At 59.8% G+C, this 16,214-nt stretch overlaps 1 protein-coding gene across 4 annotated transcripts in view; it reads right to left on the reverse strand.

Annotated features, from left to right (window-relative positions):
• Window positions 1-16,214, reverse strand: part of ACSF3 (acyl-CoA synthetase family member 3) — a 79,431-nt gene that overhangs the window by 7,113 nt on the left and 56,104 nt on the right. For 3 of the 4 annotated variants that reach the window (XM_087419782.1, XM_004437021.3, XM_087419783.1), the window contains 3 exons: window positions 9,735-9,869; window positions 8,407-8,518; window positions 2,357-3,601 (listed from right to left, as the gene is read on the reverse strand). In XM_087419782.1, coding sequence (XP_087275908.1) covers window positions 3,454-3,601; window positions 8,407-8,518; window positions 9,735-9,869 — 395 coding nt within the window. In that variant the 3' untranslated portion in view covers window positions 2,357-3,453. Of the gene's footprint in view, window positions 1-2,356; window positions 3,602-8,406; window positions 8,519-9,734; window positions 9,870-16,214 lie in introns of those variants that run through there. The other variant, XM_087419784.1, reaches the window with a different exon arrangement.

The raw sequence follows: 16,214 nt of genomic DNA on the forward strand, positions 1-16,214 counted from the left end.
CTGTACTCATGTCAAGACACTGTCTCCAGTCAGTCAGGGAGCCCAGGCTTGGCGCCCACGACACGGCTCTCGGGCAGCCCTGCCTCGCCGAGCACTCACACCTTTCCTCCTGCAGGGGCTTGGCTGGCCCCTCTTTCTCTGAGCAGGCAGACATGGGTTCCTGCTCCTGGGGCGCTTGGCCTCCCTGCCCTGGGCTGCAGGGCGTCCCAGCCCCACCTGTGTTAGCTGGGGGCCAGGGCAGCAGGCAGCGCTGCTCATGGACACACCTGGAGTCTGATTCCTGGGCCCTCGGGGTGGGGGTGGTCACGACTCACCCAGGACACGAAGGGTGTCTGTGCCAGTCCTGTGGGCCAGCACTGAGGGTTCTGCTCTCGGCCAGATGTCCGTGCCCACGACATTTCCCAATGCTGCACCCATCTGGAAGGCGCTTGGGAGGGAGGTTCCAGGGAAACCAGGCCCAGGAGTGGATGTTCTCAGGTCCCAAGTGTGAAGGCGGCAGGGGGAGGGTCCGGGGCATGGAGGGACCACCAGAGGCCTTGGGCTCACTGTGGGTGACCCCTGACCATTGGGAACCTGGTGCTGTTAGTGTGGCAGCAGGGCTGGTGTGGGGATTAGACATAAAGATTCCAGCGGTGGCTGCCACTGGGTGGACATAGAAGTGCCCGGTCAGTGGGTGCTGGCGGCCTGGCCTGTGCTGACCCCCGGCTGCTGGGACTGTACATGCAGCCCACAGAGGAGCCAGGAGGGGTGGGGAGCTCCTGAGTGGGAAGCTGTGCTGGGGTTGCCAGCCCCCACAGATGGCTCCCGAGGGAGCAAAGCCCTCAGTCCTTGGTCAGAGCCAGAAGAGCCCTGAGGAAGCACCAGCCTCAAATCACAGATTAGGGAAACTGAGGCAGAGAGGGTGTGGGCCTTCAGGTGTTGGGGAGGGGCTGGGCGGTTTTGGCCCCGTTTCTGTGTTTGTTTCAAGTCTGCCCCCCCTCGGGGGTCTCTCACCTTGGCCAGCTCTCTGTGTCTGCACAAGCACATGCTGAACTCCACCTACATCCGCTGAATAAATGGATGAGGAAACAGAACCCATTTCTCAGACGGGGGCCTCACTCCGGCCACCAATGAGTTTACATCCAAAGGGAGGGACGTGGCAAGACCCAGGGACAGGACGAGCCAGGCATATCCCCTCCTCTCTGGGGCCTGAGGGACCCTGGAGGCACAGCCGGCCTTCCCTCTGCTCTGAGGACGTGGCCCGTGTGAGGAGCAGCCCCCCGCCAGGCACGCTGGACCCTCCTGGCTGCCTCTCAGTAAGTTCAGACTCCACGTGGTCTCCGGGAGCACTGGCAGAGTGAGGCCACAAGCACGAGCGTGTTATCGGAGCTGCAGCAGCCTGCTCCCAGCTTTCACCACACGGGGCTGCCCGATGGTCGTGCCTTCAGGGAGCAGGCGTGCGCGTGTGTGCACATTTCCAGGCAAGGGGGCACTTTCTGGAAGCCTCGCGAACCTCCATCACCTTGACTTAGCCGGGGGGGGTGCAGTGTTCTGACTGTCCTCAGAGGGACGTGTTCTGAGGACAAAGTGCAGTCTTGCTGTTAGTTGAGGACAACCATTATTTTTTGGAAAATATTTCGTATAGATAATAGCATAAAGCAAATAATTATGTAAACATTTTTAGGAATCAAAATTCTCAGTACTGATACAGACACGGTGTCAAATCAGTGAGATTAAGTAAAGATCCTGCAACAGTAAGTCTGCTTTTTCTCAGTAGCACGTGGCTCCCTACTCACCACAGGGCCAGATGTAAGGACAGCCGGGAGCTGGGGCTCGGGGTGTCTGGCCACGGTGTCGTGTGCCATCAAGAGGAGCCGGGCTGTGGGTGCAGCAGCTGAGCCCCTCAGTGGCCCGGCCTGCTTGGTAGGCGGGTGACTGGTGTGCGTGTCCAGGCCTTAGGCAGGAGGGAGGATGGGGGAGACGTTCCTCGGAGCAAATGCCACGTCCAGGGTCAGGCGTTGGGGGAGTCAGAGGCCACATGCAGCTCTGGGGTGGGGAGTGATCCCGGGCCCCCTGCATGCTGCCCTCCCCTCACAGGACTACAGCCTCTCAAGGCCTATTTGTCCCCAAGGCACTGCACCGCCACTGGGGCTGGGGTGGCCCCTCCAGCCTCCAGCTCCCACATTTTGCTGCTCTTTCAGACACAAATTTTGGGAACAGAATGTTCTGGAAAAGTCGAGGTCAGACTCCTGCTGTGCTGTGAGTGCCACTTCCCAGCAGTCTTGGGCAGAGGAGTGGCCCTGGTCTCCAGTAAATGATCCAGAAGCTTCTGGATTCTCCACTTGGTATGTACACACGGGCACCCATGCATCTGAATCAACACAACCAAGAACAGGGAAGAGGGGATGTGGACATGCGTGGTCACTCTCTGCAGGTTAGTGTGCCCCATCGCCCATGGTTGGGGGGCAGAGGACCTGGGGCTGCCTAGAGGGGAGCCCACGTCAGGGTAGACGTGAATCGGGTGGGAGGGTGGTCTGGGAAGGGGACGTTCAGACAAAGACTAAGAGCAGAGAGCTACTGTGGAGGAAGAAGCATGGGGTGGACGTCAAGGGTCACGGCAGAGCAGCTGCAGGCCATTCACGGTCAGCCTATGGCTACCATGACAAGTCTGGACTCTATGTGAGTACAGCAGGATTCACGCTACGATGGTGGAGGTAAGTGGCTGCGACATGGACTGCATGCCCACAGAGCCCAAGATACCGACCACCTGGTCCATCCCTAGATTTGCCAAGTCCTGGTCTGGAAGGCTCCCTTCGCGAGGGCCGAGGGGCTGCTCGCAGCCCCCCAGCAGAGGGTCCAGGCATTCTGCTCCTCGTCTCTGGTCGCTGAGCCACATCCCCATGGCCATCGGCTTGCCCCTGAAGAGGCTGGCCAAGAGCCGCCCAGGGAAACGCCAGGGAAGGACAAAGGAGATGCCCAGGCCTGTCCTCAGGGTCGGCTCCTCAGAGCAGGTGGGTGTCCACCCAGGAGGCTCAGGAGAGGTCGCAGGTCACCTGGGACGCCACACAGGCATCCCTGACGGCCGGAGATGCCCTGCTCTGTGAGGTGCACAGGTGTGCACTCCTGTGCCTGCAATGACCCACACCAGGCCCTGGGCAGACACACAGCACAGGCGTCTGACTTCTCCATGGAGCCTTTATTGAATTCCCTTTGGAGACCTGCTTCTCTGTGACACCTCTGGACCCTCCCGGGACCTGCCCGGCAGCCTCAGGACACCTGGGAACGGGGGGCCTGCGCATGTGGGGCCACGCACAGATGCAGGCATGTCCTGAGGACAGGGCAGAGGTGACACAGGGTCGCCTGGTGATTTGAAATCAGCCTGGGGCTGAGGAGGCCTCGCACCGTGACCTCACTCCAGTCAGACCTCACTGTTCTGCCTGAGTTAGGAGCTGTTGGTCTGAAGGGGACGTTGGCTCACTGGCGCCTGGCCTCGGGGGCGCCCTGGTCGTGTGGGTAGAACTGCCTGATGAGGTCCCTCTTGTTCACCTTCCCCATCTGGTTCCGCGGGATCTCCTCCACCAGCAGGAGCTCTGAGGGCACCGCGTACGGGGCCATGATGCCTCTGCAGAGACAAGCACCGCCTGAGCAGCAGAACTCCAGCATCCTCCCCAGACGGCAGGACAGGGAGCCTGGCCACAGCCTGCACCAGCCCAGGGAGGGCATCCCTGCCGCAGGACACTCAACACGGAGATGCCACAGCGCGTGGTCCAGGTCCTGCTGACTCTCTGCCTCCCGCCCCCCAGGGGAGAGGATGAGATCCTGGAAAGGATGAGCTGGAAAGGTCCCCCTCTGCGGCCCATTCTCTCCAGCAGGCCTTGGCCAGATGGGCGGAGGAGGCGGGTGGGCAGGGCTGAGGGGCCTGTGGGCACCTCACAGACCCCTAGGTGCTGTGGCCACGTGGGCTGGCACTGCCCCCCCCAACCACAGCCCAGCGCTCAAGCAGTGGGAGGGGCTTGTCTGTCAGTCCTGGAGCTGCCCTGCCCCAGGGCAGCACTCCTACGGGGCACCCCGTTAGACGATGTCTTCCCCTGTGAGCGGCCACACAGTGGGGTCCCACCACCCCCAGGCTCCACTCTGGAAAACTACTCCTGAAAAAACTATGCTGGCACTGGTTCTGAGCAGACAAGAGATGCCTGCTCCTCGCTCTCCAACAGCCACACGCGGGGCCACATGCCCTGTTGCAAAGAAATGGCAGAGACCCAGGATGCCGTCTGGGGCGCTGGGGAAGGGGAAACAGACCCACGGCCGTTTCCTGCACCGGGCACACCAGCTCCTGGCCTCCTGGGGCTTGAAGGGTCCGCTTTCTGGGGCTCTGACAAGGAGCTTCAAGTTGGGCCAAAGGGACAGGACATACGGCACCCCAATGTCTGCCCAGGGCCAGCAAGTGTGCGTGGCCCTCCGGTCTGTGAGCTGTGGCAGCAGTCTCAGCCATGGAAGATGCAGCATGGTCAGGAGCCAGTGATGGGCGGTGGCAGAGAAACCCCCAATCTCGGCCTTAGCAGCCGGGTGCTTAGGAAGAAATATGAGCCTCACTGCCTTTGGGTGCAGTGTCATTGGGGGCGGGTCCTGCCACAAACAGCCTGCTGCCAAAGTTTACCAGAGGCTCCCACACCGGGGGAGCTCAGGGTGCAGGCTGCTGGCTTGTGAGAGGAGAGGGTGCCACTGTCTGTGGCCCTGGCAGCTGCAGGAGATGGCTGGCTGCCTACTAGGGCCAGGAGGACATGTGGGGCCGGGTGGGACTTCGCTAGAACAAAGCACCCAAACTGGCCTGTGACCCTGACAGTGTGCAGGAGTGAACCCCTATGGCCTGACACCCCCACCTGCTCCTGGAACAAAGCCGCCCACGGCCCCCCAGCCCTGCTGCCAAAACTCTGTCTCCAGCGGGGTTCAGCTGGTGCGTTGGTGCTGTGTGGCTTTCCCCACGCCCACGGCTTCACCTCCCAGGCGGCCATCCCGCTTCCCCTTTGCTGTGCCAGTGTTGAGCTGGTGGCAGGGCCTGGAGAGGACAGGGCAGAGGCAGTCTGGGGGTGTGGCCTGAGACGGTGGCAGATCCCTGTGAAACAGTGCAGAGCAGAGGTAGTGGAGGACCGTTTTTCACCAACTAAAGGAAAAATCTGTCAATCTAGAATCCGACATCCAGAGAAAGCATCTTTCAAGAATGAAGGTGAGGGGCCGGCCCGGGGGTGTAGTGGTTGGGTTCGCACGCTCCACTTCGGTGGCCCAGGGTTCGCAGGTTTGGATCCCGGGTGCGGACGTACGCACCGCTTACCAAGCCATGCTGTGGCGGCGTCCCACATAAAGTGGAGGAAGATGGGCACAGATGTCAGCTCAGGGCCAATCTCCCTCCGGAAAAACAGGAGGACTGGCAACAGATGTTAGCTCAGGGCTAATCTTCCTCACCAAAAAAAAAAAAAAAAAGAATGAAGTTGAAATTTAAAAAGACCCTTTCAAACACACAGACACTGACAGAGTTCCTCCCCAGCCGACCTGAACCAGAGATGTGAGCGTGTCTGCTGCCGATGGACTCCAGGTCCCAGCCAGGCAGGAAGAGCAGCACGTGGGAAGTGGACGTCATTTCCCTTATTACTGAATTCTCTTTAAGAGATAACTATTGGAACAAAAATATCAAGAACGCAGGGTGGGGTTTACAACAAATAAAAAAGTGTAGCAACAACAGCAGGCGGGTGGGCAGGGCAAGGCAAGGCACACCGTCTGTGTGGAAAGGCGCGACGTCACGGGAAGTTAAAGATGCACCTTATAAACCCAATTTAGCAACCACTAGAAGAGGAACAGAAGCTGTAACCATGAAAAAGTGATCTAAAAGCGTCATGAAGGACGTGGGTTTAAAGTCTGTGGACCCTGCCATTCCGAGAACACGGGTCTTTTTGGGAAGGAGACCGTCCACCGTGGGAACCAAGGAGTTTGCCCACGAGTCTGTGCAGAGGACACTAGGTCCTATGTTTAGCAACTGGTCTCATGTGAAACTTTTAGAATAGCTTTGAGGCAAAGCATGGCATTGGCCAGGAATCCAGCAAAGCCAAGCGGTTTGTCAGAGCAAGTTCCCTGTGGACAGGGGGCCTGCTCCAGCTGCTTCCTCTGCTCATCCCCTCGGGAAGGACAGTGGGCACAAAGGTAGGACAGGACTTCCAGCCAACTACTCATCCACGGTCTGATCAGACGTCAAGGCTGTAGGTGATTTTAAGACTGTGGATTCCTGAATTCTTCCCAGTGTGTAAGTCCCACGTGGCCCATTTCAACTGGGCAGTTTGGTGGATGGAAGGGTGGTGGGTCGACCATGTCCCGGACCCTGAAAACGTGGTGTTGTTACCCAGCTTCTGGGCCACACTCAACCCCTGGAGGATATGTACTGCCTGATCCGGGGGGCGGCCAGCTTCCCCCCGACTCCCACTAAGAGTGCAGCACAGGAAAAGGACAGCCCTGCACTTGGGGACAGAGAGACTGTGAGGCAGCAAGTATCTTCAGAAATGAAAATAAAACGGCAGCAAAAGGGAAAACATTATTATTAAGAAAAGCTTTAAAAAACACCCCCAAATGGTAGCGAAGATGGCACAGAAAGAAACCACAGCTTCACTAAGAAGCCAGTGTCCAAAAGAATTGGAGTGAGGTGCCTCTCCCTGGTCCCCCACATGATCTGGGGACATGGACAATCCCTCATATGTGGAGTCGGCCCTGCCCTTTGAAGGGAAAACCCCTACTCTCCCTCCATGGGGTGGGCAGCTTTGGTGTCGCCGCCCAGTGACTGCCCAAGGCAAGGACACAAAGGCTGGGACGCCGACCTCAACCTGCGACAGTCCTCGTGGAGACCACGCACGGGCTGACCGCCTACCCTCCTGGGAGCACCACTCCAGGGCGCCCCAACCCCTCTGCACACAGTGCCCGTCTCAGGGCCTTCTCACACCCACAGTCAAGCCACAGCGACCGGTGCAGGCCCCTGCGGGTGCCGGGCGAGGAGCCACCTGAACTCAGAGGGACGGACAGACGATGCAGCACCAGGCGCGAAGGGGCGGAGCAGCTGGCACTGGGTGCTAGGGGCCTCCGGCCTGAGGACGGCCAAGGGCTAACGTGAGGCCAGAGCTCTGGACCCTGAAACTCTCTGGCAGAGCTCTCAGCGCAAGTTACGTGTTTTTTTTTTTTGACAAACTAATTGTTTAATCAAAGCAGCAACCGGCAGACTAGACTCCCCCGCCCCTCCACCTTTGTTACACTGCAGTGTTCCAGCTGTGATTCTGCAGATCCAGGGGAATCTAACAGCCCAGCTGTGCGGCCCCTGATGAAACAAGGACTCCTACTGTTTGTGAATTCATGTTGAACAAGACAAAATCTCTTTAGCGCTAAGGAGAAGGAGGCAAGTCACGATGGAAGGGGGGGTGGGGGGAGGGGAGAAGGGGGAGAGAATTCTTGGATTTAAAACAAACAATTTGGGGATATTACTAACAGCTTCCTTTCTGAGCTCGCCGGGACAATGCTCCAGGGTTCCAGCAGATGCTTCTCCCTGTCCTGTTCTCTCTGGCCTCTGACAAAGACGGGGGTTCAGGCTCGGCCTGGGACTGATCACTGGGCACCAGAGGCACAAAGAAGGGAGCCTGTGAGCCTGGGGACGCAGAGAAACCACCGCGGCCGCGATGGGGGACAGAAAGGCTCTGGGGGGAAGGTTTTGGTGAGATGAGGGCAAACTGATGAAGACGCCGGGGAGGGAGGGATAGGGGCTCCAGCCGGCTCCCCGCGTAGGGAGGGGGAGCTCCGGCTTCAGCCGGGCAGTGAGCTCCCAGAGGGCACGTGCAAACGGCCAGTGCCCGTGCCATGGTTTGGGGCACAGCTGCAGGACAGCGCTGTGTCTGCCCGGGAGAGATGGGAAGGCTGCAGCTCGCTCAGCCCAGCGCCCTGGCCATGTCCACTGCTCTGGATCGTGGCTCCAGGGCCACCCGTGAGTCTCCTTGACAAGAGTCCTCTTGAACGTGGGAGGACATACTTGCTCACCGTAGGAGATCCTGTCCCTGGAGTATGTGTTCCTGCCATCTCAGAACCTGCCTGAATCTCGGGTCTGAATCCTGTAGCTGGGAGGGCAGGGGCCTCCTATTTCCCTTTACGTACTCATGGCTGTTGGGTGACGGCATGAACAGGATCATATCGGCTCCTGCTGTCATCACAGCACTTCCTGGGCCCTTTGTGTGCAGGGGGGCAGCCTTGTGTATGTACCACCATGTCTGACCTTCCAGGTTGCCCCCACCTCATGATGGAGGTCAGCAGGACCCAGGACCCCACCTGTCCCTCCCCCAACACAGGACAGTCCTGGCCCCATCTGTCCTGTCCCTCCAACCCTACGAGTTCTACCCGCCCGACCCTTACCTTGCCCACTCTTTGAGTTCCTTGTGGGACAGCGAGTGTCCCCCTCGAAGAGTCACCACTGCAGTGACCCGCTGGCCCCACGTCATGTCTGGAACTCCGATCACAGCCACATCTGGGGATGGAAGAACAGAGTGGGGCACCTTGGAAACACCATGATGACCACTGCAGGCTCAAGAGTAGCCAAGAATGTGCAGAGATGCCCAGGACGTGGAGTGCTAGAGCAAGTCCTGGGAAGCCCTGCCCAGCAGCCACGGGAGCATGAGGGTCCTGCTGGGGATAGGTGAGGACACACTCCCCACGGCGTCTCTTGGGGAGCCCAGAGCAGGTTGCCCTTCCACCACTCCTGCCCTCCCCCTGCACTGCCCCGGCACAGTCCCGGATATGAGGGCTGGGGACGATAAAAGTCCAGAATGTTCTGCCTCCCAGGCCTGTGGGCCCCCATGGACAGGCCACGCAGAACAGCCCTGGTGAAATGGCCGGACTTGGGTTTGCAGGAGCCACTTCTGCTGTACCCAGAGTGCTCACACACCATGACCTGAGGTCAGGAGAAGGTCTAGGTGGGGCCCATGCTTCCTGGACCAGCACCCACATGCCTCCTGCCTCCCCGCAGGAGCTGTGGTGGGGTGCAGTGCCAGGATGGCCACTCCCTCTGGTCTTGCCCAGGACATTTGGCCCATGGCTGGTCCTGATCACACCACCATTACTGAGCATGGGAGAGGGGAGGGCTGCTGTTGCTCTCCTGCACGGGGGCTACGTGGACCAGGCAGCATCCTGATCAGGCCTAGAACCCAAGTGTGGTGGGCGGTGGGCAGACCCTACTATGGTGGGCGGTGGGAAGACTCTAACTATGGGGTGTGGTGGGCAGACCCTACTGTGAAGTGAGATGGTCAGACCCCACTGTGGTAGGCAGTGGGCAGACCCTAACTGTAGGGTGAGATGGGCAGACCCTATTGTGGTGGGCGGTGGGCAGACACTACTGTGGTGGGCGGTGGGCAGGCCCTACTGTGGTGGGCGGTGGGCAGACCCTACTGTGGTGGGCGGTGCACAGACCCTAAATGTGGGGTGAGGTGGGCAGACCCTACTGTGGTAGGCAGACCCTACTGTGGCGGGCGGTGGGCAGACCCTAACTGTGGGGCGAGGTGGGCAGACCCAAACTGTGTGGCATGCATGGTTGGATTACCTGGTCCAGTTTTGTCTATAGTCAAGCACAGGAAGACATATCCAGAGCGTGTCCACCCCGAGCGTGTCCGGGACAGCCTGGGTCTGGACCAAGTGCAGTTAAGATGAACCAATAGGCTCAAGGTCACGGTGGTGCCACAGCCACTCACCCGTGATGCTGGGGTGGGCGAGCAGCAGCCGCTCCACCTCCAGGGCGCTGATCTTGTAGCCGCCGCTTTTGATGATGTCCACCGACGTGCGGCCCCGGATCCAGTACCTGCCATTCTTGAACACGGCTGTGTCACCTGGGAAAGGGGCTCTGGTCACTGGGAGGCGTGCCCGGGTTCTGGTGGGGCCATGGCTCTGCATGCTTTGGTGTGCACATGCATGGCGAACCCTGGCTGCCTATGTCTGGGAGTGTCAATATCATGGGTACAGTGGCTGTGTGGGGGGCATTTTGGGACAAGGCAGCGAGCACAAAGTTCGATAGCTGTGACCTCAATCTGTGATGCCAACACCAGAACAGCCCCTCTGGCTGTGTCCCTACACAGGTGGCAGCATCCCACGAGGACGGACGTGGACCGCCCATGGAAACCAGGGCTTGGAGATGTGACGGCTGGCGCTGTCACTGCCACCCCAATGCTGCCTGCTGTTTCTCAGGCCATGAAAACAGAGAAAACTTAAGAGAACTGGCCACCCGCTGCTGTCCCACCATGGAGTTCTGGCCACGGCAGGGCCCTGTGGGGCTGGCACCACTGCGGCCCTTTCCTGATGTGGCCTCCTGGGCTGCACGTGGTGCCACGTGGGGAGCCTCTGATAGGACAGGGACTTGCTGCCCCTCCATGCTGACCACCTGCACTTTCCCGTCTGGCTTCTCCAACAGCCCTGCATCAGCTCTCCCAGCTGAGGATGCAGCCGTCCCTTCTCAGGCAATGCCCAACCACATGTCACTCAGCATGAGCAGAGGACGAGGGACGCGGGGTCTGCGCTCCAGCCTGGGTATCGAGGGCGCGGGTGAGGTGGGCCTGAGTGTGTGTGTACATGCGTGTGCATGTGTGCATATCTCACGCGTGCATGTGCGCGTGGGTGTGTGCACGTGGGGGCCCCCACCCACGCTCTGAGGGCAGCGCTGACATTCACCCGCCTGCTCTCACACCAGCCACACTTCACGCCAGGTCATCAGCTGGAATGAATCATAAAGACTTCACTATACATCACGCCGTCTGACCAGGAAGGCGCCATCCATCACTTCACTACTCCTTGCGACCTGCCACAGTGCAGGGCGCTCCCCAGTCTATTAAACAAGACAGATGAGTGTGCCTGGATGGGCTGGGCTTATTTATGGTGCAGCGGGAAGGCCAGGCTCTGAGAGCGCAGGGCTATGATCACGGCGGGTTTGCACTACTGTGTTACAGGAAGCAGAAGAAACAGGAGGGCCTAACTCAGCGGGACAGCCTGACTCAGCAGGCAGCTGGCCGGCAGGAAAGGGCACAGGCGTGGAGTGACAGGAGTGGGCTGCGGGGACCGAGGTGGACGCAGCCTGTCCTAAGTCTTGTGAGGCCCACCGCAGCCCTCTCCTGCTTCTGCTGTGCAGCCTGGCTCCGGCTGTCTCCTCTGCACTGGACGGCCATGAGGTCTCCCAATGGTTTCTCAACCATCATCCATCCGTCCCTGAAACACACTGAATGGCCCCAGTCCAGGCCGTCACAAATGCCCACTGCCCAGAGTGAGGCCATGCTGGTGTTCAGGTCCCTCCAGTGGCTTCCTGACCCTGCTCCCAGCCGCTGGCCTCCACCCACCCAGACCCAGCGGAGCGAGACGTCACTGCCCTACCCTGGGCTCTGCCTCCCGTCCCTGGGCCTCCAAAGACGCCCCCACTGCCCACGCCAAGGCCGACACAGCTTTGGGGCCTCTGTTGACGCTACCTGCACCTCCTGCTCTGTGTTACTGCCTCTTAAGCCAGGTGAGAGCCCTCCACAGCTACACCCACACCAGTCCCTCCAGCAGGCCCCCAGCCGTGCCCCCTTGCCCACGGGGCTCTCACGTCAGCTACCCGGTCTGCAGTCTTCCAGCTCTCCATCTGCTGCCCCTCCTCGCTTCAGCTCTGTTCAGACATCACTTCTGTGGCATCTCCAGGTGTCCCCCCCACCGCATACCAGCTCACAGTGGACGACAGCTTCCTTCGGCATCTGTCTCCTGTCACCAGCTGTCCACACACACGGACCCTGCCCCAGCCAGATGAAGAGTAGCGAGAACCAGACCTCATCCGAGAAAAGTCAGGCCCCCAAACAGTAGGGCTGGTGCTGGAGACACGTGGAAATTACGTCAGGGAGAGATGTGGGGATTTATATGCCAACTTGGGAAGGATGCACACTGGTCACTTATTTGGGTCATCATCACGTATGAGGACAGGTGGGGAGGTCATCCTGGGTTACCTGGTGGGCACCAGGTGTCATCACATGTGTCCTTATAAGAGGGAGGTGGAGGGAGATCTCAGACATGGGAGAGGCCGTGTGACGACAGGGACAGAGATGGAGTGACGCGGCCACAAGCCAGGGATGCCTGGGGAGCCCAGAGCTGGGAGAGGAAGGACCCTCCCCTGGACCCTCTGGTGGGAGCATGGCCCTGCAACACCTGGATTCAGACTCCTGGTCTCGGGAACTGAGAGGATACACATCTGTTGTTTTAAGCCCCCAGTTACTGATGAGTGGTCATCGCAGCCCCAGGACACTCTCACACCAGTAGAAGAGCTGTGTTCTGTGTCCTGGCCAGCAGGATGCAGAAGCAGGTCAGCCTGGCTTCGGGGAATGTGGTCTGGAGGGGAAGTGAGGGCTGTGAGAGGAGCCGGGGGCAGGTTGGTGGATGATGCAGGGCTGTGCCCTGACACTGTGTCTTTACTGAGAGCCACTGAAGCCATGGGAAGGCTGGCCTGGGGGTCTTTGGACAAGCTCCTTGCAGCTGCATTATAGGGACCATGTTGGGCAGCGCCGATGACTGGGGGCCTATCAGTGGCTGCAGCCACGTTCAGGCTGGAGGAGACAGGGGTGGTGGCACAAGCAGAGGGAGCGGAGGGGAATTGGGGAGGCAGTAGGACAGCACCAGATCAGGACTGACAGGTGAGAGAGAAAGGAGTCTGGAGGCTCCTCCGCTGGCCTCACGGGGTGGGGTGCGAGGGCATTGGGGTGGCAGTGCTGGGCTGGGGACGTGTGTAGATGGCTTCACAAGGACAGACACGGGACCTGGGAAGCCAAAGGTGGTCACCCAAGGGAAAAACACAGAGTGAGACGAGGAAGAGCGGAAAACTGAGCCCTGAGAAGCCCTATCATGTACGGACCCTTCTGGAACAGGTGCTTGGTCTCCCAGCCGCCAGGAAGGCTCCCACAGACAGTCTTGCTGTCAGCGTCTTCAGGAAGAGCCTGTGTGGATGCCCACAAGCCCGAGGTCCTTCGGGGTGGCCGGTGGCCAAGTGACAGACATGGGTGTGAGCCCACCCTGGCCCAAATTGGGCACCACTGAGGCCACCCAAGTCCAGTGCTCCTGCGGGGCCTCAAGCTCCTGCATAGCCATCCCTGCTGACCGCTCACAGGGAAAAAGGAGCAGAGGTTTGTAAGGAAAAGGAAAAGAACTTCGGGAGGTGAGGTAGCCGACACAGAAACACTCAGAAGGGACAAGAAGACGAGGACGGCCACTGCTGGAGCTACTCCTGCAGGATGGGGGGTGGGGGGGGAGGGCAGGGCGAGCCGAGGAAGGAGATGAGAGGGAACCATAGACTCTTGAGGAACTCTGGCTTTGAAGGTGCCCTGGAGGGAGGAGAGGCATGGCCGGGCTCCAGGAAGGCAGAAGCAGGCTGGATAGGGGCTTCTGCCTCCTCTGGGGTGAAGGAGATTGGAGAGGGTGGGGGGCCAAGGGTGAGAACAGAGGGTCTGTGCAGTGCAGTGCCCGCCCAATGCCAGTGTAGAATTGCTCTGCTCTCCAGGGGACCCTCCCTGCATGGCCTGGAGACTCTGAGGCCCTGGCTACCTCACTTCCAAACATAGGTCTGGGGAGTCAACACACAGGACACACACACATACCTCCCTGCCCCCACACCCCCCCCACACGACACGCTTGGAATCGGGAGGTATGGCCCACGTGGCTGCTTGACGCCCCGAAAAACGGGGACCCCGAACTCCCCCTCAAGACCTTCTGCTCTGTTTCCTTGGACATCGGCTGAGACAGATGCTAAATCCCAGCCAAGAGACGTCGGCCCGGAGGAGAGCCTGTCCCGGAACCCACGAGCTCTAACACATGTAGCCTGCCTCTGCAGAGTGGCCGACTGTGCTCAGTGGTGCCGACGGGGACCTTTCAGAAAGAGGGGGTCCCAGCCTGCACGGGTGCAGGGGTACGACGTGGCACAGAAGCCCGGACAGATGCTCCAGGCAGGGGGCCGCCTGCTGCACATTGTACTGGACACCGCACTGGGCACCACGAGGCCCTGCACGTTCACACGGGGACTCAGCCTCACCCAGAGCTATCCCTTGGTGGCTGCCACCCGCCCATGTGAGACACCTCAGGCCCAGAGAGCTGAGATGGCCTGGGCCTCGGGGAGGGGCACTCACCATTGCCGGCCTTGCCCATCTCACGTTGGGGACCAGCCGGCAGCTCTGTGGCCGATGTTCAGCCCTGCCTCTGGGGAAATGTAGGTCAAGCCCGGTCGGGCACGAACAAGGGCCCTGTTTTCAGGTGGTGCACCCAGTACGGGACGGCTCATGCCTGCTCCGCACCACGGCTGCACCTCCGTCCGACAAGATGCCCCCGAGCTTCTACTGAGCAGCTGCCTCACCACAGGGTCTGACTGTGGAGCATGGAGGCCAGCCCCAGGGACGTGGATCTCCAGGGAATTATGCTGAGGAAAAAAGCCAGTCCCCAAAGGTTCCACCTACACGATTCCATTTCTACAACACGCCCTAAACGACAAGGAATGGTGGTGCCAGGGGTTAGGGATGGTGGGCGGAGGTGACATGAAGCCACGAAGCAGCAGCACGTGGGAGCCTGTGGTGACAGAAACATTCTCACCATGGTGGTAGCTACGTGGATCCACACGTGATAAGAGGACAGAGCATGTACACACACACAGGTGCACGCAGAGCCAGTGGGACCTGAACAAGCTCCCAGGGACTGGCTCTGGCGTTGTGCCAGGGATGCAGGACGCCGGCCCCTGGGGAAACTGGGCGACCCGGCACTTTACTTGTGATTTCTTGTGATCTGTAAGTATTTCAGAAGAAGAAGCTTTAAGAAATTGCTGTTGGGTTTAAGGAGAAGTTTCCTTCCCCAAACTCCAGGAAAGCGGCCTCCCCAGTGGGCCCACACCCACACTGGCACTCGCAGCATCTGCAACATGTTATAATTAAGCAATAATTTTTTAAAGGAAGAATTTGTATTAACCAAATTTACGACTGAGAAACAAGTATCGCAAAAAAATGTGAGAAATTGCCTATCAGGATGCTAATGAGATGCCCCTCGGGTGTCAGCGCTCGCTCTGCCCGCCCCTGCTGGGAACACCTGCCCTGCTTCCCTGGGGGTGGGGTCGGAGGGCGGGCTGCAGGGCTAGGTGAGCTCCAGCCCTCCACTCCACGCTCTGGCCTGTTTCACACACTGTCAGGCCCCGCGACCCTGCGTGGGCTGTTCACAGGTGTCACCCGGAGCCAGTGTTCCAGAAAGGCTGTGGGCGCGGCTCTTGGGTCATCTCTGCCCTTGGTCCTCTGCCCCCTCCTCTCAGTGAAGTCTGGACGCCCCACAGCCTCCCCACCCGGGAGGTGCACCTGTGCACGTAGACCAGCCAGGGGTCACCACTTGACCCAGCTACTGCACTTGAGCTGCACACGGGGCTTCCACTTAGACACGCTGAGGGCAGACCCCGAGGGCCACGTGTGGCTGACCGGGAGGGACGTCAGTGCCGGCTCGTGTCCTTCTTGAAGCACCGGGCTCCTGTGTCAGAGAACGTGGCAGCCGCCCATCAGGAAGAGGCTGCCTTGGATTCCTTGGCAGCAGGATCGAGAAACTTGTCTTCCCATGAAAGACTTCAGGACTTCCGCGCCCACTTCAGGAAGGTTCCGCGGAAGCCCAGGACGCACCTGGCCTGGGGGCGGGCAGCGAGTCTGCGCCTGGAACGTGTCACACATGTAGGGCCCTGGCGGAAGGTCAGGAAGCCGCACGCCAGCTCTCTCCTTGGCCACCACCACACAGCTCCTGCTGTCCTCCGTCAGAATTCTTGTCCCCTTGGCTGCCTCGGAATTCCTTTCCAGCCGTAGAGGGGAAGGTTTCCTGAGGCCCACAGAAGAAACACCACGTTCCCTGATGTGCCCATGGGGCCCTGTGGGCTCTAGTCTTCCAGGAAGCTGAGGGGAGACCCCAGGGTGGAAATCTCCAGAGTGCCGTCTTCATCCAGCTCTGCAAACGCAGGTCTCTTCCTGCTTTGCAAACACGATTCCCTCCAGAGACCCCTGCCCCTGCCTCCCCTGGGCTGGAGCCTCCTCAGAGAGGCCTCCCTGCTAGTTCCGTCCTTGGGATCTCTGCGTGGTTTGTGATTTCCGACTTCCCAGTGTGGAGTCGCTGGACAAGCGTCGAGGAAGTGAAGACCCTCCTGCTCCTTCCCTGCTCCCTATGTCCTT

The sequence above is a fragment of the Ceratotherium simum genome, chromosome 30 (assembly GCF_057802395.1).
Source record: "Ceratotherium simum simum isolate JZ-2026a chromosome 30, ASM5780239v1, whole genome shotgun sequence".
NCBI lineage: Eukaryota > Metazoa > Chordata > Mammalia > Perissodactyla > Rhinocerotidae > Ceratotherium > Ceratotherium simum.